The sequence below is a fragment of the Geotrypetes seraphini genome, chromosome 3, assembly GCF_902459505.1.
Source record: "Geotrypetes seraphini chromosome 3, aGeoSer1.1, whole genome shotgun sequence".
Taxonomy (NCBI): Eukaryota; Metazoa; Chordata; class Amphibia; order Gymnophiona; family Dermophiidae; genus Geotrypetes; species Geotrypetes seraphini.
In genome coordinates this window covers 315,963,372-315,984,861 of record NC_047086.1, presented here as the reverse complement: position 1 = coordinate 315,984,861, position 21,490 = coordinate 315,963,372, and the positions used below count along the sequence as shown (strand labels likewise).

General features: G+C 41.3%; 1 protein-coding gene across 11 annotated transcripts in view; it reads left to right on the top strand.

Moving 5' to 3' along the window:
- The window catches only part of PLCB1 (phospholipase C beta 1), a 1,208,816-nt gene that overhangs the window by 745,208 nt on the left and 442,118 nt on the right, over positions 1-21,490 (top strand). For all 11 annotated transcript variants that reach the window (XM_033937380.1, XM_033937379.1, XM_033937383.1 and 8 more), the window contains 3 exons: positions 3,399-3,481; positions 13,076-13,160; positions 17,579-17,756. In XM_033937380.1, the coding sequence (XP_033793271.1) occupies positions 3,399-3,481; positions 13,076-13,160; positions 17,579-17,756 (346 nt within the window). The remainder of the gene's footprint in view (positions 1-3,398; positions 3,482-13,075; positions 13,161-17,578; positions 17,757-21,490) is intronic.

Below are 21,490 nucleotides of genomic sequence, written 5' to 3'. Positions count from 1 at the left end.
CCTTGAAAGAGATCTGGGAGTGATGGTAGACACAACATTGAAGTCGTCGGCGCAGTGTGTCACGGCCTCAAGGAAAGCAAACAGAATGTTGGGTATCATTAAGAAGGGTATCACGACCAGGACAAAGGAAGTCATCCTGCCACTGTATCGTGCTATGGTGCGCCCGCACCTGGAGTACTGTGTTCAGTTCTGGTCACCGTACCTCAAGAAGGACATGGAGGTACTTGAGAGGGTCCAGAGAAGAGCAACTAAGCTAATAAAGGGCATGGAGGACCTCTCATATACTGACAGACTGAAAAAGCTAGGGCTTTTCTCCCTGGAAAAGCGGAGACTTAGAGGAGACATGATAGAAACCTTCAAGATTATGAAGGGCATAGAAAAAATAGACAGGGACAGATTTTTCAAATTAAGGGGATCAATAAGTACAAGGGGGCACTCAGAGAAATTGAAAGGGGAGAGGTTTAGAACAAACGCCAGGAAGTTCTTTTTCACACAGAGGGTGGTGGATACATGGAACGTGCTACCAGAGGATGTGATAAACAGGAGCACGCTACAGGGGTTCAAAGAAGCTTTGGATAGGTACTTGGAAGACAAAGGGATTGAGGGGTACAGATAAAAGTAAAGGTAGATTATAGGGATGGGATTAGAGGTAAGTTACAAAATTAATCAGGGACCACTGTTCAGGCACTAGGCCTGATGGGCCGCCGCGGGAGCGGACCGCTGAGCAAGATGGACCTCTGGTCTGACTCAGCGGGGGCAACTTCTTATGTTCTTATGTAGCAGATATTTATTTTATTATTTTATAGACCACTTAGAGACTAAGGGCTCCTTTTACAAAAGTGCGCTAGCGTTTTTAGCGCAAGCACTGGATTAGCGCGCGCTACCTGAAAAACTACTGCTTGCTCAAGAGGAGGCGGTAGCGGCTAGCGTGCACAGCATTTTAGCGTGCGCTATTCCGCACGTTAAGGCCCTAACGCACTTTGGAAAAGGAGCCTTAAGTGGTTTACATTCAGGAACTCAGGCATATCTCCCTATCTGTCCTGGTGGGCTCACAATCTGATTAATGTACCTAGGGCAATGAAATGTTGAGTGGTTTACCCAGGGTCATAAGGAGCAGTTCTGGGCTTGAACCTGCAATCTCAGGGTGCTGAGGCTCCAGCCCTAATCACTAGGCCGCCACTCCACTCCATTCAGTCTATGATATTTTCTTTTCTCAGGCTTCACAAAGATATTCAGTTTACCCAAAAGATGGATAGTGCCACCACAAGTACATTACAGTAGATTTTGCTCCTCCAAATGCCACTAAAAGCCCCAATTATAGATGTTTCTCTCTGCCACAGTAGGGAATATTGCCATTTTATGATAATCTCATGTTCAGATTGTGTTTGAGGTGGTTCTTATGGTCTTAACTAGAGATTACATTGTTGGATTAATTTATACAGAAGGCCAGGAAGTAATAAATGTCATTAACCTTTGGTTTATCCCCCTGTAAACTTAGAAACTAAGGAGCCCTTCTACTAAACTGAAATAAAATTTGCAGGTAGCATTTACCACAGTTTAACGCTGGATTTTACCACCAAGTAGCTGCAAATTTAGCATGGTACCTAATGGAGGCGTTCCTACTATTTTTTTTAAATTGTAGATTAATGTGCGATACCCTCTATTAGTTAACAGAGAAATACTTAGGTCTTATATGTAGAAGGTGGTAAGTGGTCCCATGTTAATTTTGCATTAATCAGTTAACATGGTAGATACAGCAGATTAACTACCAAGTGCTTTCCATGCCCACTCTCCACCCATGCCACACTCCTAGACACAAAAAGCACTTAGGCACCTAAGTTAAATGAGAAACACCGTTTAAAACGGCAAGAAACAGCAAAGTTAAAGTACTTACCAGTGCCTAAATAATACGCACTGGAATCGTGCCTACATAGGAGATTTCCGGCCCTTAATGCTACTATGAATATGCCTAACGGTGGAAGTGGCATTAGACACCATAAAGTACCTACATAGGCGCGATTCACGACATAGATTGGTGCCAGAAATGTAGGCCTGGAAAACCCTGGCCTGCATTTCTGGTGCCTATCTTTCCAGGAGGCGCGATTCACTATATGGCACCATTGAGTGGCTGCTTTTTAGGAAACCGCCGATATTGGCACCTTATAGAGGATTTGGGCCTTAATACCCAGTGTATTGCATGTTAACTGTAAAACTATGGCAAAGCCCATTAACACGGCACTGCGCTAGCAGTTAACGTTGTGTAAACTGGGCATTATCCCATAGATTTTATAGGGAGTCACTGAAATTTATGCGCCAGATTTGTGGTGTGATCCAGCGATGCACACACAAAATAATCACATAACGAGCCAACTAACACCAATTATTGACAATTGTTTGGATTTGTGTGTGCTGTTCTATTAAGTTGTCCACCAAAATTGTCTTGCGCACAACCGAAAAGGGGGAATGGCCATGGGAGGGGCATGCGCAGGTCAGGAACATTCCCGTAATTTCCGTGCGATGTTGCAGAATTCCGGGATTACACACTCAACTTGCGCACCAGGATTTATACCAGGTTGCACTTTGTATAAGGCTAAGCATCAAAATGTTGGTCACAGGAAATGGCGCTAAGCCAGGGGTCTCAAAGTCCCTCCTTGAGGGCCGCAATCCAGTTGGGTTTTCAGGATTTCCCCAATGAATATGCATGAGATCTATGTGCATGCACTGCTTTCAATGCATATTCATTGGGGAAATCCTGAAAACCCAACTGGATTGCGGCCCTCAAGGAGGGACTTTGAGATCCTTGTGCTAAGCGCTAACCTATAAAGGGTGCTTGGTGTGGCGCGCCCTTTATAAAATGCGATTTCAGTGCGGATCTTTCTGGTGCCTAACTTCCGGCGCCATTTACTGAAAACGGCGCTGTCATCATAGGCTGGCTAAAAAATGGCCGCCGATCGCTTGCCAATCACACCATTGCACCATTGATAGAATCGCATCTTTGTGAAAGGTAGGTATTGGAAATGTATGCCAGGGTTTTAATGGCCTACATTTCCAGTGCCTACCTTGTATTTGAATTGCAGCTAAGGAGGCACTTTAAAACACCTAATGTCACTTCCTGCATTAGCCACGCCTATAGTGGTGTTAGACATAATATAGTACCTCCATAGCTGCGATGCAGGTGCCATTTTTGCTAGGCATCAATAGGGGCCTACATTTTATTTTTCAAATCAAGTTTAATTGGTTTTAAATGGCGTTTTCCACTTAAGAGACGGTAGGGTGCCTGTCATTGCCTAACTTAAGGCACCATTTATAGAATATAGGCCTAAGTGCTTAACAGTGCTTTAGTAAAAGAGTCCCTAAACTCAGAAGCTAAAAAAGTATTTTCTGATTTTCTTTTTTAGGAAGTAATAGAAGCTATTGCTGAGTGTGCATTTAAGACATCTCCATTTCCAATTCTTCTCTCTTTTGAGAACCATGTTGATTCGTAAGTAATTAATGTACCTAGCCATCACAGAAGTGATGCAGATCTGTTGCTACACTGAAGAATAAATTACAGGAAAAGTGCAATTCAGGAAAAATAGATCCTTTATAAATGATTGTGGACACCGCCTCCTTTTCATTATAAGATGGAGAGTAAGACATGTTGGAGCTATTTGTTTTAAACAGAAGGCTCCATCAATCAGGGGGACTGTCATTTGATGACTCTGGACCAGCTCTACATCAGGGTTTTTCTGTTCTTATTTGCTGACTGGCCTCAAATGTCCACATCAAAAACAATAAAGCAGATGCCTTTAACAGAGTACTTTGGGAAAATAAAACTGTAAACCTATTAACATAAATTTTTAAAGACTTTCAAGCTTAGTTACTAAGCTAGGGTAAAATATTGCATTTTACCACACATGTATTTACTACGGGAATTACTATGTTGCAGTAGCTGAATATCACAAATTAGTAACTCCTGCTGAAAATGAAAAACATAACTTGGAATGAACCTCCAAGCTGTGTTGTTTTTCCTTGCTTGGAGCTTCAGACCACCAATACACAGTCTAATGCTGCCAGAGTCATCTTAAAGGGGGCAAATATTTTTAAACATGCATCCACTGTGATCTCCCCTAATTAAACATGCCCCCCTGCAAAAGGCCACTATGCACCCTATAGAAGAGCCTCCCAATCCCCCAAAGAGAATCTCAACCATGAAAGAGTCTTAGACGCTATCAAAAAACTCCCAGGCCCCCCTCCTCCAAAAAAGATCTTCCAGCCCAGAAGACACTCATAGGACTTACTGGAGGGCTGTTTGGTGTCTAGTGGGTAAGGCAAGATTACCATTAGGGGGCAACTATTGCAATTTTAAATCTGGCACTTGATGTGGCAGTAGTCACTGGGGATTGTTTGTAGCCTCTCTCCCCCTTGAAACTGCAGAGATCCCCAATAGGACCCCAGAGGAGGCTCAAGGGTGGCATCATGTGGTGGCTTCCTGAGCCAGGCATGCTTATGTATGCCATAAGAGAGGTTAAATAGAATCACTACTAAATGAGATTGGGGATCCCCTTTAGTCTGGCATTTATGTGTCTTGAAGCAGATATGAAAGCCAACATGGGGATGTTAGAATATGTATTTCCTCTATAAAATGTGAAACACACATGTAGATTATCAGCTCTCCCTAATCATAAGAACAGCTGTACTGGGTCGGACCAATGGTCCATCTAGCCCAGTTTCCCATTTCTAACAATGGCCAATTCCATTCTATCAGTCCCGGGCAAGCAGTGTCTTCCCCCATGTCTCTCAATAGCAGACTATAGACATTTCATCCAGGAACTTGTCCAAACCTTTCTTCAACCCAGCATCACTAACTGCTGTAAAGACATCATCTGGCAATGAGTTCCAGAGCTTAACTATTCTCTGAGTAAAAAAAAAAAGATTTATTCCTGTTTGTTATAAAAATAATTTCCATCTAATTTCTTTGTGTGTGCCCTGGTTATTGTACTTTTTTAAAGGGTGAAAATTTGATTCACTCGTACCTGTTCTGTTCTACACCACTGGGAATTTTGTAGACTTCAGTCATAACCCGCTCAGTCATCTCTTTTCCAAACTGTTTTAGTGCATCAATGGAAATCCTTATAGGGTGGTGTTTTAATAAAAAGGAAGCAATATCCTTGCCAAACCCCAAACCTGGCAGCCTGAAAGAAGTATTACGCAGAAAATGCAGTAGAAACTACCTTCACACAACGTGAAAGCAGAGGAAAAGCAGCGAAGGTGACTGATTGGTGTTCAGTCTCGTTTATTAAATAAAAAGACTCGACATGATCGTGTTTTGGCCCCAGAGGGGCCTGCCTCAGGAGTCTGAATATATAACGATACAAAACAAAGGCAAAAAATAGTCTGAGGATTCAGAGAGTGTAAAATGCCAGCCGAACACCCCTAAGATAACAAATAAATATGTTGTTCTCCCTTGAGAAAAGGAGACTACGGGGGGATATGATCGAGACTTTCAAAATACTGAAAGGAATCGACAAAATAGAGCAGGAAAAAACGTTATTTACAATGTCCAATGTGGCACGGACAAGAGGACATGGACTGAAGCTAAGGGGGGACAAGTTCAAGACAAATATCAGGAAGTTCTGCTTCACACAACGAGTGGTGGACACCTGGAATGCTCTCCCAGAAGAGGTAATTGCGGAATCCACCATTCTAGGATTTAAGGGTAAGTTAGATGTACATCTCCTTATGAGTGGCATGAAGTGACATGGGTAGGGTAGGCTAGATGCACTTCTCTTTACGAGAAGCTTGGAGCGATTTGGGGACCAAAACTATGCCAGGGTACACCTGGCGGGGCCTCCGCGTGTGCGGATCGCCGGACTTAATGGGCCTAGGGTCTGTTCCGGAGATGGCGCTTCTTATGTAATAAATTTAGGGATAGGGGCAATCTCAGTGTGGAGGGTCAGTGAAGGGAGAAAAACTCCAGCACTTCACACAGGAGACAAAGATGATTCACCCCTGCCTGCACACCATCATAGATTGCCCCACGTGTGCAAAATCAAAATGCAAATCAGTGCTAAACCACAGAAAGGTATAAGTGACACTAAGAGTGAAAACTAGCAAAAAGTTAGGGAGTAGGCTGGGGAGGGTTCTTTGAGCGTTTTTTGCCAGTTTTTCACTCACAGTGCGCACATCACAGACAGTCATTGCAGAGCATTTTCTTTTTTGATTTCTGCTCCTCCCAACATCATTATATTAATTGTTTTAACCATCCGGTGAACGTATATTGGAGTACAGAATTAAGAATTGAAGAACGAGCATCCTCATGCACATTGTCTCGTTATATATTCAGACTCCTGAGGCAGGCCTGTTTGGGGCCGAACACGATCGTGTCGAGTCTTTTTTATTTAATAAACGAGATTGAACACCAATCAGTCACCTTCGCTGCTTTTCCTCTGCTTCCAGCTTGAAAGAAGAACAATTTCTTTAGTAAAGATGTCCTTTTTTTCTCCTGTTTTAGTTGCTGCCCTATGTCATGGAGGTCACCACTTCTCTCATACGTGCCAAGTAGGTCGTGGAGGAGGGGTTGGGCTCCTACTCTCACCCTCCTGTAGATTTCCATATCTTCATCTACCTCAGTCTCACTGTTTCTCCTCCTTCAAAGTCTACCCCATCGATCTATTATCTCCTTTTTCTCTCCAGTAGAGGTCATTTATTAACCTCCTCACAAATCCCTATCTTCCTTTCTCACTGACCTTGACTACTGGCTCTCCATCTTTCTCGAACCTTCATCTCTTTCCCTTATCCTTGGTGTATCTCAGGGCTCTGTCCTGGGACTTCTTTTTTTTTCCATCTACACTTCCTGCCTTGGTGTTCTAATCTCCTCCCACAGCTTCCAGTATCATCTCTATGCTGATGACACACAAATTTACCTCTATGCCCAAAATTTCTAAGGGATTCAAACACGAGTTTCAGCCTGCTTGGCTGACATTTCTACCTGGGAGTCTCACTGCCATCCAAATTTAAATATGGCCAAGTCTGGACTCTTTAACTTTCCTCTTAAACCTGCCTCTCCCCTTCCTCCGTTCTCTATTTCAGTGGATAATGCTCTCAACTGTTTTGTTGGCATGCAATCTCAGGCCATCTTTGACTCATCTCCTTCCTTTTCTTCATACATACAATATATCTAAAGGACCTCCAAAGCTTGTTGCTTCTTTCTATACAACGCAGTTAAAATCCAGACTTTTTTTTCTGAGCACGCTGTCAAGACCCTCATCCACACTCTTTTCACTTCTCGCAAGTATTTTGCAAAGCCATCTATCTACCCTTCAATCTGTTCAGAATTCTGCTACATGCCTCTTTTTCCATCAGTGTCATTATGCTGACATTACCCCTTTCCTCAAGTTGCTTCATTGGTTCCCTGTCCGCCTCTGAATATAGTTCAAACTCCTCTTACTGACCTAAAAGTATGTTCACTCTGCGGCTCCTCAATATCTCTCCTCTCTTATTGCACCCTATTCTCCACCCCGGGAGCTCAGTTCTTCAGGCAAGTCTCTCTTCTCTGTTTCCTTCTCCTCTACTGCCAACTCCCGACTCCGTCCCTTCTGCCTTGCTGTGCCGTATGCCTGCCTGACTTGGTACGTCGAGTTTTGTCTCTGACTAAAAGCCCACTTCGTCGAAGCTGCGTTTAAGTCCTAACCCCACTGACTTGTAAAGCACCATATGTCATGCCCTCTGTAGTCCCTGGCCCTCTCTACTCTTCATCCCTTTGTATTTCCCTACATGAACTGCATATATTTATTTACCATTTTTTGTCCAATGTGTCTGTCATAATTAGATTGTAAGCTCTTTTGAGAAGGGACCGTTGCTTGCGTGCTTAATGTACAGTACTGCATGCATTTGGTAGCACTGTCAAAATAATAAATAGTAGAAGTAATATTAATAGTAGTAATTAATAACTCTAGGAGGTCTGGAACGCATTGCAAAGCAAAAAGGATTTGTCAGATAACATGGTGTCATGCCATATAATCCTTATACAGTATAAGAAACAGACATATTTATGAGTTTTAATATAGTAGGGCATAGTGTTATCATGTGTTTTCAAACAGAAGAGTGGCATTTATACCTGCAAATTGGCTACACATTTACATGGCAATGTTAGAAAGCTGCTGTTTACACGTGCAGATGGCTAGGGTGCAGAGATTTCAAAGAGGCATGTTTTGAGTGGGCCAAAAATTTTAAAGTTTTTTTCCCACATTTACACACAATGGGTCTGATATTCAGCCACCAGCATTAAATCTGGAAATTCAATGTCAGGCCACGTCCAGGCACTAACATTCATTTATTGAATTTCCATAGCCAGCTAACACATAGCCGGTTAAGTATGGTATTCAGCACATAACCGACTATAGTTTGCCGCATAAAGACAGGAATGACTTTTATGCATTTTCCTGACCGATGAAGTGCTGAATATCGTTACTTAACCAGCCAAGTGCTGACTGCACCCCTAGAACACCCCCAAAATAGCCAGTTTTTCTTTCAGCGCTAACTGGATTATTTTCAGAGGCACTAACCGGTTAAGCACTACTGAAAATTAACCTTTAGCTCTGAACAGGCAATTTAACCAGCTATATTTTAAAATAATGTCCCTGTTGGCTTTTGCATCAACTCCAAGATATACACAGGCTTCATAAAAGTGCATACTTCAGCCAGGGCTTTAAAACAAGGGATTAGGGTTTAGATGGATAACTTTACTTAATCCTAGTTTCTATTTTTGATTGAAAACTCTATAAACATATTTGCGGTTTTACTAGCTCATTGCTGCCACTTACTGTATATGTATAGTTGTTTCAAAATAGTCTACTAAACATCTGGAAGGGCATAATCAAAAAAAACGTTTAAGTCCCCTTTTGGCCTAAGGCTTTAAACATTGAAAGTAGAAGCAGGGAAAATGTCCATTATCAAAAAAAATGTCTAAAAGGAGGGTTTTTTTTTTTTATAATGGTCTGCCTCTACATTCAGCTGTTTAAATGCCCAGACCACCACTACGTCTAAACTTACACCATATAAACAACCCCCAAAAAGCCTAAGTCCCAAACGCCCAAAACAAGGACTTTTAGGCGAAGGAGGAGCCAGTCTTTCGCCTAAAAGCTGGATTCCATAACCGGTGTCTGTCAAAAACAACACCGGTTACAGAATCCCCCCCTCCCCTCCCCAACAACGATTGGGCCAGGAGAGAGCCCAAGCCCTCCTGGCCCCGCCGACAATGAGTACGTATGAATGTAATGATGGTCTTGGTCAAGAGCTGTGTAAACTTCATTCAAGCATCAATACCTAGATTAAGAGTGAAGTCCAGGATTAAAATCTTAAATCTGTACATTCATTTGTGTCTTTAATGATCAGTATTGTGATTCCTAGGTCTTGGTAACTTTTTTCATTCAGCATTAGTAGTTTTAGAGGTCCTTTTACTAAGAAGTGCTAATGGATTTGATGCATGCTAATGATTAGTGTGTGCTGAATGCTATATAGTCTATTATATACTAATGGGGTAAATGGTACTTAGCGCACACCAATTAGTTAACATGTGCTAAATCCATTAGTGCACCTTAGTAAAAAGACCCCTTAATGATGATTCAGTTTTCAAGCCAATATTCAGCTGACACCGTAGGAAAGTGTGGCACAGTGGTTAAAGCTATAGCCTCAGCACCTCGAGGTTGTGGGTTCAATCTTATGCTTGTGACCTTGGGCAAGTCACCTAATGCCCTAGGTACATTAGATAGATTGTGAGCCCACAAGGACAGACAGGGGAAAATGCATTCATGTAAACTGTTCTGAGGTCCCCTGGGAGAACAGTACAGAAAACTGAATAAATAAATAAACAGTTGGCATTTTTTTTAAAACATTGGCCACAAATATTTAGATATTCAGTTCTATGGTAATCCTAGTCATAAGATCTGATATGTGTTATTCTGCAGCCTTGTAGCAGTTTCAGTTACATGGGGAATTAGAACAGGTTTGGAAGCTAGATCTATGTGAAACGGTGCACAGCAGGTAACTAATGTGAAATAGATGAGATGGATCATTACCGATGAAAGATTTTGTATGATTATATGGTAGCCTACTTCTTTCATCTATGGTGATTCATAAAGCATCATTGGGGTTACAGCAGTTAGATTTGTTTTCTTCCCAGAAGAAAGTGATGTTTTAAAATTTTGTGTATAAATTGGATTAGCTGAAAAATACTCATAGCGTGATGCTTAAAGAACTGGGCTGTGAATCAAGAAGCCAAGAGTTCAACTCCTAATGATGTTTCTAAATCATTTCACTTACCACTGCCTCAAATAGAAGCATAGAGCTAGATTTTCTAATACTGTACACATTAGTATGTTTTTAATGCAAGGCCCAATTAATTTCAGTGGAGTCTGTATGCTAATAACTTGTGTTAATCTCATTCATGTGTATTAAATTCAAATTAACACTTGTTAATGCATGTATAATGCATGTTAGTAAATCTTGCCTATTTATACTGTGAGCTCTGTGAGGACAGAGAATTACCTACTATACCTTATTGTAAGTGGTGCAGACCTTTGATTTGGAAAGACAAGCAAAGCATCTAACATAGTAACATAGTAAATGGTGGCAGATAAAAAGACCTGTGTGGTTTATCTAGTCTGTCCAGAAGTTTCATACTCATCATCTATGAATAAATATTCATTTTACTTGCTAAGTTCCTCTATAAGATGTCCTACCTTCCTCCCCATGGTTACCAAGACCTGCACTTGGATGACATGATTGTGGTATAAAATATGCATACATGATCTGTCTTGCCATATACACATGACACAGACCGTAGAAGCCCATCTGGTATCAACCACATTGCTCCAGTGCCAGGGTTACCATCAAAGCTAACTCCAACCCGTCCCAATCTGTCTTGTCATATATTTATTTAAAAATTTTCTATACCACTTAAGAACTAAACAGTTCACATGAGTTAAAACAAACATAATAATTATGACAAATTAGACAGCAGCTCTATGGCTAGTGTGTAAGCTCCTGTGTAAGTATTACGCATGTACTGTATATGCCTAGTTATGCTAGCATTCTATAGAGGAAAGTAGATACCATACAGGCTTCCCTATGTAAAAACATAAGAATTGCCATACTGGGACAGACTGAAGGTCCATCAAGCCCTGCATCCTATTTCCAACAATGGCCAACCCAGGTCCCAAGTACCTAGCAAGATGCCAAGTAGTAAAACAGATTTTATGCTGCTTATTCTAGGTATAATCAGTGGATTTCCCCAAGCTATCTCAATAATGGCCTATGGTTTTCTCTTTTAGGAAAGGAAATTAGCCAAACCTTTTTTTAAACCCTGCTAAGCTAACTGCTTTTCACCACATTCTCCGGTAACAAATTCCAAAGTTTAAATACCCATTGTGTGAAGAAATATTTTCTTTGATTTATTTTAAATCTACTACTTAGTAGGTTCATCGCATGCCCTCCTAGTCCTAGTATTTTTTGGAAAGTATAAACAAGCAATTCACATCTACCCTTTCCACTCCACTCAGTATTTTATAGACCTTTATCATATCACCCCTGAGTCTTTTCTTCTATAACCCTATAAGAACCGTAGCTTCCCTCCCTCCCCTCTCTCTGAGGTAGACCCCCTCACAACATTCTTCCTTTCTATGGCGATATAAAGGTGAAATGGAGCCTGGTGTGGGAATTAGAGACTATCTGAATGCTGCCGAATGCTTTCATACACTTATATACAGAAAGCCATAAGCCTCCAGATGAATCACTTCTAGCTATTCAGCCACTAATGATTTCTACTTCCCTGGAGAGCTTCCACAGAATGCTTCTCCTTGGTTGCTCAGTGCTCAATCTGTTTTGATCCACACATGCTACCTTCTCACGAAGCTAAAACCTGGTCTTTGCTCTGAATACTCCAAATGCTTGTTTCTTGCTTGCTGTTCCACATTTTCCTGCTGCCAGGATTCTTTTCCTCTTTATTTTGTTTTTCCTATAACCATTTTGGATTTTGGGAAGTGTTTAGTCTGGCACACAACTGTGAAAGTTGAATAAAGGTGATGACACATTGTAAGACAAAATTATTCGGTTAGCTCCTCTTACTAACTTACAAGTGTATTTGCTCCGCAGCTCCTCAGTATCTCTCCTCACACTCCCCCCTCCCCCCGCTCATCGGATAAGTCTGTCTTATCTGTACCCTTCTCCTCTATAGCCAACTACAGATTCCGTCCCTTCTACCTTGCTGTACCATATGCCTGGAACAAACTGCCTGATTTGATACGTCAAAATCAGTCCCTCTGTAATTCCATCTGAGCACAGTGTATTGTCTGGTTTGTCTATCTTGACTAGATTGTAAGCTCTTTAGAGCAGGGACTGTCCATTCTATGTTTTGATATACAGTGCTATAGAAATGATCAGTAGTAGTAATACTTAACCGCATAAGAGTCAATTCATCCTGGAATGCCCAATCATAGACAGTCAGTGACACTAAACGGTTAAATGCTATTCAGTATTCATGGCTAGCCCAGGAGCCTTTCCAGGCTGTTTAAATTGCTGTGAATATTGGGCAGAAGATATTCAGCGGAATTAATTTTTAGTGCCCAGGATTCAAGCTTATAAGAAAAGTAGTTTTATTCTATAACCTGAGCAAAAACTGTGAGAAATGTGTACAGTAATGCAGCCAAGGTTTTTAGGTGTGACTTTCTACAGCAGAAAGGTCCTTTTAAAATACAGAAATTCTCTAAGATTTAAAAAAGGGGAATGATCTTATCTGGTGTGTATATGAGCCATACTGGTGAAATGCTCATTTAAATGGATATAAATAGTCTATTATTACAGTCATGATTCCGAAATGACTGAGATCATTTCTCATTCTATTTCTGCTGCATCTGTGATGACAGTTGTTGAAAAAGTTGGAATAAATCGGCAGCATTTTTTTTCATTCTAAAAGGTTCAGAATGATAAACTCAAAGAATTATATTTGAGAAGATATAAGGTTTGACACAGCCATTATAGCTTTCAATTTATTCTTTCATCAAACCTAATTCTTTCATTTTCTTTCTTTTTTTTTCAGACCAAAACAGCAAGCGAAGATGGCAGAATACTGCAAATTAATATTTGGTGATGGTTTACTTACGGATCCACTGGAAAAATACCCAGTAAGCATGTTTTTCCCTTCTGTGGTCACATGTATTTGATATGTTTATTGGCTAGTTTATTTGTACATGTTTATGAGACTCAGCCTAGCAATAAATGTCCCACACAGTGGTATTGTTTGCATATATATCAGGCATCGGCTGATTGAACTGCCCGTTTTTAGAATTTACAAGGCCATAATTCTTTTTAGTTATCTCTGAACCAGGAACCGAACCGTTTAATCCTTATCAGGAAATAGTGCAAAAGCGCTTGCCTAGATAGAATCGACCCCCATAGTTTACTTTCTCATCATCCGATTTTGCATTTCTCTGGAAAGAATTGCACGCTTGATTTATAATTTAGATCGTTTATGCTCATTTTTAGGACCTCTGATTTAAAGGTTATAATGTGACAATGAACTACTGTGTAAATACCCAGGTTGCAAATATTTAATATGTAACTTCAAATTTTCCACATTGCAAAATACTTTATGTGTAGTGGCTAGCCTGGAAGATAAAGTGAGGCCTGCAGAACTGATTAATTGTTTAAGAATGTAATAATAATTGAAATATTTTCCCTGCACCAAGTCAAAATGTGTGATGAAACATCTTACAACTCTTATTAATGGATCATTTACTAGCAGTTAATGTGCGCTGATGACATTAGTGAACATATTTATCACAAGGCCTGTTTTCTGCAGTGGACCCTGTAGAAAATAATACCTTAACGGGGTTAGCATCACTGTTCCCTGTAAACTGAGTGTGACGCCTTCACCTACAATCCTGTCAGTATGTGTGTATGGGAGGGGGGAGGGGATGCTGTTTCCAATGGCGTGAAGTGAGGGCTTTCAGGGGATTCAGTGAATCCCCAGCTCTACAGCCCTGCTTTTTTGTTGCAGTTTGGAGTTGTTGAGTAAGCAACCTGTTCAACCTGTCAAACTGCATTAAAAAAAAGTAAACAAAAAAAAAAAAAGCAGGGCTCTTGGGCTGGGGATTCTTGGACCCCCCTCCCTCCCCCTGAAGGCCCTGAATTTGATTGGCTGAGCAGCATCTACCTGTTGCCTGCTCAACCCATAAAATTCAAAGCAGTGCCCTCAGGGCCTTTAGGGCAGTGTTCTTCAACCACCGGTCCATGGACCAGTGCCGGTCCACAGAAATTTCCTGCCGGTCCACAGGGCCAGTACGTGCATCAGGCCCAAAACAGTGTTCTTCAACCGCTGGTCCACGGTGCAATCGATGCGGTGTTATCTTCGAGCCAGCTCCCTCTTCCTAACTGATTCAGTGCATAAAGCCACGGGCAGTGGCTCCTACAGGCATCCTGCGCCTGAACCGGAAGTCTTCTATCTGACGTCGCAACGTCAGATAGAAGGCTTCCAGATGAGGCAAGGGACGTGCAAGGTGCAATTAGTACTATTATGGGGAGGGGTCAGGGGTGGAGATTGGGTAGAGATGGGTGGGGTCTGGCCCACGACTTAGCCCAGGGTTCTTCAACCGCTGGTCCACAGACTGATGCCGGTCCACATAATAATTATTTTATTTCTGCCGGTCCATAGGTGTAAAAAGGTTGAAAAACACAGCTTTAGGGGGTTTGGAAATCCCCTGAAGCCTCTGGGCACATGCCACTGGCTGTTTCCTTGTCACATTTTCAATAGTGAAGGACAAGTGAGCACTGTAGTACTCTAGGGAAACTGCTGGTCCCTAGTGATTGAAAAATAATATTGCTGATGCACCACCTCACTGGCAGCAATCCTGTACAGTTGGAGGATTCCCACTCAGCTTAGAGCAGTGGTCTCAAACTCAAACCCTTTGCAGAGCCACATTTTGGATTTGTAGGTACTTGGAGGGTCTCAGAAAAAAAAAGTTAATGTCTTATTAAAGAAATGACAATTTTACATGAGGTAAAACTCTTTATAGCTTATAAAGCTTTCCTTTTTGGCTAAGTCTTAATAATAATATTGTAATTTATAGCTAAAGAGACATATGACCAAGAAACTGTTTTATTTTACTTTTGTGATTATGATAAACATACCAAGGACTTCAAATAGTACCTGCCGGGCTGCATGTGGCTCCTGGGCCGCGCGTTTGAGACCACTGGCTTAGAGGGGACAGGGGTTAGCATGTATTGTTAGTACTGTATTTTCACGCATTTTACAAACCATGCATAACCATGCGTGTTATACACGTGAGCGCGTTTTACAACTTTTTTTTTACATAGTTTCCCCCCCGACGTCCGATTCACCCCGCAGGACCGCTCGCACCCCCACCCCGAAGGACCACTTGCACTCGCACCCCCACCCCGAAGGATCGCTCTCACCCCCACAGCCTCCCCACTCCCCCATCATGGAGAAGCTCCTACCGTTGTCCTGCTGCTTCCTCTTCCGGCGGTCCCACCCTTTCTCTGACGTCAGAGAAAGGGCGGGACCGCCGGAAGAGGAAGCAGTGCAGATGCAGGGCTCACAGAAGGGCCGGGACCGCCGGCAGAGGAAGCAGCAGGACAACGGTAGGAGCTTCTCCATGATGGAGGTGGGGGTTGGGAGGCTGTGGGGGTGCGAGCGGACCTTTGGGGTGGGGGTGCGAGTGAGAGTGGTCCTTCGGGGTGGGGGTGCGAGCGGTCCTGCGGGAGGGGGTGAATCAGACGTCGGGGGGGCATCAGGCTTTCAGGGTGGGGACAGGACTTCAAGGGGGAGAGGAGAGTCGGGGTGGCCAGAGGAGAGTCGGGGTGGGCGAAAGGAGAGTCGGCGCAGCATGCGCGGTATATAAAAATTTATTTACATAAATTACAGTTTCCCACGCGCTATACCCATGTGCGCGTTTTACACGGGTGCGCGGTATATGAGTGAAAATACAGTACATGGTTAATGTTTGAAGGGATGCTGCACTCTCCAGTAGTACCGAAGGGAAAATGCACGTAAGAAACTGGGCTAACAGAATATTTTAAATTATTCTTTGTGGATAAACAAGTATTTACCAGGGCAGAAGGTCTAAAAATTGTCTTGGGTCTTCTGCTGAGCAACGTATGCACATGCACTGAATATTTCTATGTGGAGAAATGAATTTAGATTAGGACTGGGCCAAGATGAGCTGGGATTTAATTTTGCAATCCTGGTGCATGCTTTTCTGAAATAATTTGCCCTTGCAATTTACATTAGGTGGGATAAAAATCATTTCTGCAGTAACCATTGTATTTTTAACAGAAAACCCTGTACAGAGAACTTTAATTGAAAATCAATTTGCAGGCCTGTGGGGAGCTTCAATGTCACCCTCTTGTGGGGTAGTTTTATATCTGAATGCATGCACAAATAGTACACACACACACTAATCCCTGTGTGGCTGCTGGCAAATTTTCCAAACCAAAGTATGCACTTACTTCCATTATGCATTTACCAGAAGGAATTTGCAGATTTAAATTATATCTACTCTTTGGCAAACACACAAATTTGCCAGACTTTCATATACACAGTTGTGCTTATTTTCAAAACTCTGCATAGATCGAAGTAATATTCAGTCAGCAGTGGTTGAGTGGAAGGAAACAGAGGATAGTAGTCTATGAAGATCACGCTGAAGAAAGGGATGTTAACTAATGTTGGGCCTCAAGGTTTGGTTCTTGGGCCTGTTCTTTTAACATTTTTGTAAGTGATATTGCTGAAGGGCTATCGGGTAATATTTGCCTGTTTGTGGAGGATACTAAAATCTGCAATACAGTGTACACCCCTGATGATGCGGATAACACGAGGAAGGCCTTAGTGAAGTTTGAGGAATGGTCTGAAATTTGGCAGCTAAGATTTAAGGCTAAGAAATGCAAACTCGTGCATCTGGGCTGCAAAAACCCCAAGGAATGGTACCGTTTAGGTTGGTGAAGAACTTTTGTGCATGAAAGAGAAGTGGTTTATTAGTAAAATACACCAAAAGGGGCCATGTTTTGCCAACTAAGGCTGTATCAGGGATCTATATACAGTTACAAGGAGAAGATCACACTTGCACATGAAAGTGGCGATTTTGCAATTTCTGTGTGCAAGTGGTACCACTTCCAACCTCCACACAAAAACTGCAAAATCGTCACTTCTATGTGCAAGTGTGAACATCTCCTTGTAACTGTATATTTGTATTTCTATTTGTATCTGTCCCATTTTGATGATTTACATTTGACGTATATGTAGTTTGTTGCTATATTATCGATGTGTAATTTTATTCACTGCTTTGATTTAAAGCAGTTTATAATTTTTTTTAATAAATAAATAAAAATTAAGTAATGAGAATTCAATTTTAACATTGTTTCATTTTGGAGTAGATATATATATATTTAAGAATGACCCCATCGGGACTGCATGCAGGATTCTCAGAGCTGACTGGTCAAACATCTATTTTTTTTTTTTTTTAAGTACTTTATCAATTAAATGTTTCAACATGACTTAACTTTTGAACATTTCTTTCTTTAATAAAAGCTTGAATCTGGAGTGCCACTGCCAAGTCCTATGGACTTGATGTACAAAATCTTGGTGAAAAACAAAAAGAAATCACACAAGTCTTCAGATGGGAGTGCCAAAAAAAAGCTCTCGGAGCAAGCATCAAATACCTACAGTGATACATCCAGTGTATTTGAGCCTTCGTCTCCTGGAGCAGGTAAGGCTTTACCGCAGCTTAAAAGGGCTTACCCTGGGACGCACTGTGGCATCCTGCACCAAGATTACAATCTGTGTTTACAAACCCTGCACTAAAAAATATTTTAATTTTGTACATGGAGGGTATATCTGGGGATGAAGAATTGGTGCCTCTACAATACTGCGCACAGATTAGCATATGAGCCATTACCACCTACAAAATCAGTGTTAATAAGTGCTCTCATGCTAAGTTTTTGTAATGGCTGCACACTATCGGCAACATTTGTTCATGGCTATTAATTCAAATAATGGAAAATTGGCCATTTTGGCCATTGTAAGAATGGCCAGAGCGCAAGGAAAAAGACTCAAAGGGCGTGCTAAGGATACTTTTTACCACAGCTCAGTAAAAGGGCCCCAAAGCATATTATATGCATTAATACAATTTAAGGAAAACCTTTTTTTTTCCCCCATAGTTTATGTTAAGTAATAAAGAAGAAGCTTCTAACCGGCTTAAATCCTAAGCAGGCTACAAAATCAAGGCTACTATGATACAGGTAAATGGGATGGATTATAATATTGAACAATCTCTAAAAATACTAGGAGTAACTTTAGATAAATATCTCACACTAGAAAAGCATTCTGATTTAGTGTTTAAGAAAAGCTTTGCAGTGCTCTGGAAACTCCGTACTATTAAAAAATATTTTGACGAAGTCTCCTTTCGCCTTCTAGTCCAATCCTCTATCCTGAGTATTCTTGACTACTGCAATATTATATATGTAGACGCTCCCAAGAAAATTACCTGAAAATTAAGGGTGGTCCAGAACATGGCTGTTCGCCTTACTTACGGCCTACAAAATGGGAACACATCACCCCTTTCTATCAAAAACTCCATTGGCTACCATTTGAATCCAGAGTTCTGTTTAAGTTCTCCTGTTTCTGTTACAAAATAACATTTGGTATGCTTCCGAGTTACCTAAACTCTCACTTCAATCTAAGTTATACAAACAAGAGTTCTCGAAGATTGCATCTGTTTGCCTATCCCTCAGTTACATTTTGCCAGTATAAAAGGTTTTGTGAAAGAATCTTTGCCTTTCAGGAAGCCAAACTAAATATTTGGCTTGCCCAGTGAGTGTTTGAGGCCTCTTCTTATCTGGATTTTAGAAAACAGATAAAAACTCAATTATTTACTAGACTAGGGTCTTAACACTTTTTATATTTTTTGCTATGTAAAATTTTCCACATTCTTTTTATGCATTTTATAATTTTATGTATTTCTCTGTTTACTGGTTTTTAATTGCTGTTTTATAAAACTTGTACAGTTTGTATCTTATTCAATTGTTGTAAACCGCTTAGAACTCTCGGGTATGGCGGTATATAAAAATAAATTTTTTATTATTATACATAACATAATTAAAACAAAGTTAAAAACAATAACATATTACTCTTACATCTTCCTCCAATATTAAACAAAAAATAAATATACTACTCCCCTCAAGAAAAAAACTTCACTAATTGTATGATTTAGAACATAAGATTTGCTGCTGCTGGGTCAGACCAGTGGTCCATCATGCCCAGCAGTTCACTCACATGGCGGCCCTTAGGTCAAAGATCAGTGCCCTATTTGAGTCTAGCCTTACCTGTGCATGTTCTGTTCCAGCAGGAACTTATCCAACCTTTTCTTGAATCCCTGAAGAGTGCTTTCCCTTATAAAAGCCTCCGGAAGAGCATTCCAGATTTCTACCACTCTCTGGGTAAAGAAGAACTTCCTTATGTTTGTACGTAATTTTTTCCCTTCTAACTTGGAGAGGGTGAAAAATCTCTCTTTCTCTATTAAGTCAATTCCCTTCAATATCTTGAATGTTTCAATCATGTCCCATCTCAATCTTCTCTTTTCAAGGGAGAAGAGGCCCAGTTTCTCTAGCCTCTCATTTTATGGCAACTCCCCCAGTCCCTTAACCATTTTGTCGCTCTTCTCTGGACCCTTTCGAGTAGTAATATGTCCTTTTTCATGTACGACAACCAGTTTTGGATTCAGTATTCCAGGTGGGGGCATACCATGGCCCGGTATAATGGCATGATAACCTTTACAGATCTGTTTGTGATCCCCTTCTTAATCATTCCTAGCATTCTGTTTGCCCTTTTCGCTGCCGCCACGCATTGTGCGGACGGTTTCATTGACCTGTCTACAAGTACTCCCAAATCTCTTTCCTGGGGGTTCCCTCCGAGTAAAGCACCAGACATCCTGTATTCGTGCATATGATTTTTGTTACCACCATGCATCACCTTGCACTTATCCACGTTGAACCTCATTTGCCATTTTGCGGCCCATTCTTCGAGCATATTTATGTCTCTTTGTAAGTCTTTGCAATCCTTCTGTGTCCTCACTACTCTGAATAACTTCGTATTTGCAAATTTAATCACTTCACTTGTGCCAATTTCTAGGTTGTTTATAAATATGTTGAAGAGCACAGGCCCAAGCACCGAACTCTGTGGCACTCCACTCGTGACGCTTTTCCAGTCTGAGTATTGTCCATTCACCCCCACTCTCTGTTTCCTATCCGCCAACCAGTTTTTAATCCACGTGAGTATATCACCCTCAATTCCATGGCTCGCTTGGGGTATTGCATATATTAAACCAGCATCTGTTCAGGAAAAAGCTTCAATAAACAATGACCTAAAAGCTTCACAAGTTGCAATATTCATTGAAAATTAATAACACCACAAACAGCTTTGATAACTTTCCCTCCAGGAGCAGGAATCAATGTTCTCTTTGTTGCTGTCAAAAGGGTAGCCAAGCTAAGAACAAAAAAAGACCCCAAACCCTGATCCTTTCATTAAAATCTAATTCTCCCACTTCCAATCTCCTTTTTTGAAAAAAGTTGAAGTCCCATCACCCATCTGCCTCTCATCCCTCCAAGCCCCATACCTTTCAATAAAGTCAAGCTCTGACTCTCACATTTCCCTCACCATGATCCCATATCTTTTGAATAAAGTCAGTCTATGTCCCCCATCGACATCCCCCCCTCCCACCATTCCCATCATTTGATTGAAGTTGGAAGTCCCATCATACTGTTTTTTTCATCACCCTCTGTTACCCCATCCTGGAAGATCAGGCTGACAAATAAAGGAGCATCCCCTTACTTAGCAGCTTGACCTCTAGCAGTGGTACCGAGAGACTGGAGGCTCAATTGGTGCCTTTTGTAAACATGGAGCCTTCCGAGCTGGAACAACTGGGGATGGCTCTTCTACCTACCAAGTAAGTACCAGGGAGAGTTCAAGAGAGTGGGACTTTGGCTTTATTTTTAAAAAATACAGGAATTGGGAGGGTTGGGGTTAGTCCACAGTAGGTACCCACATTTCTTTTAAGAGTTCTGGAGTGGGAAATTAATTTTGTGCCTGGCCAGAGCATCCCTTTGAAATATATAAGTAGATGCATTTGATTGATGAGATCCACATCTCTCCAAAGTTCTAGATATTCAAGATGAGACTTCTTTTTTTTTTTTTGTGCCTCCAGAGGCACATAAAAGATATTTCCCTGTGCCAGTTTGCAAAGCACAACTTTCCCTGCCTGTCTCTCCTTTCCTTCTTCTTTCCTACTGATTATTGTATTTCTATTTCCTCATTTTTGTGAGCCCTTTCTCCATTTCCTAATTCTTTTGAATTATACATCTCTCCATTTTGTAAACTGCTCAGATTCTCTTCGATGGGTGGCATATGGTTTACAGAATGCCATTAAAATTATAGGACAATTGTATT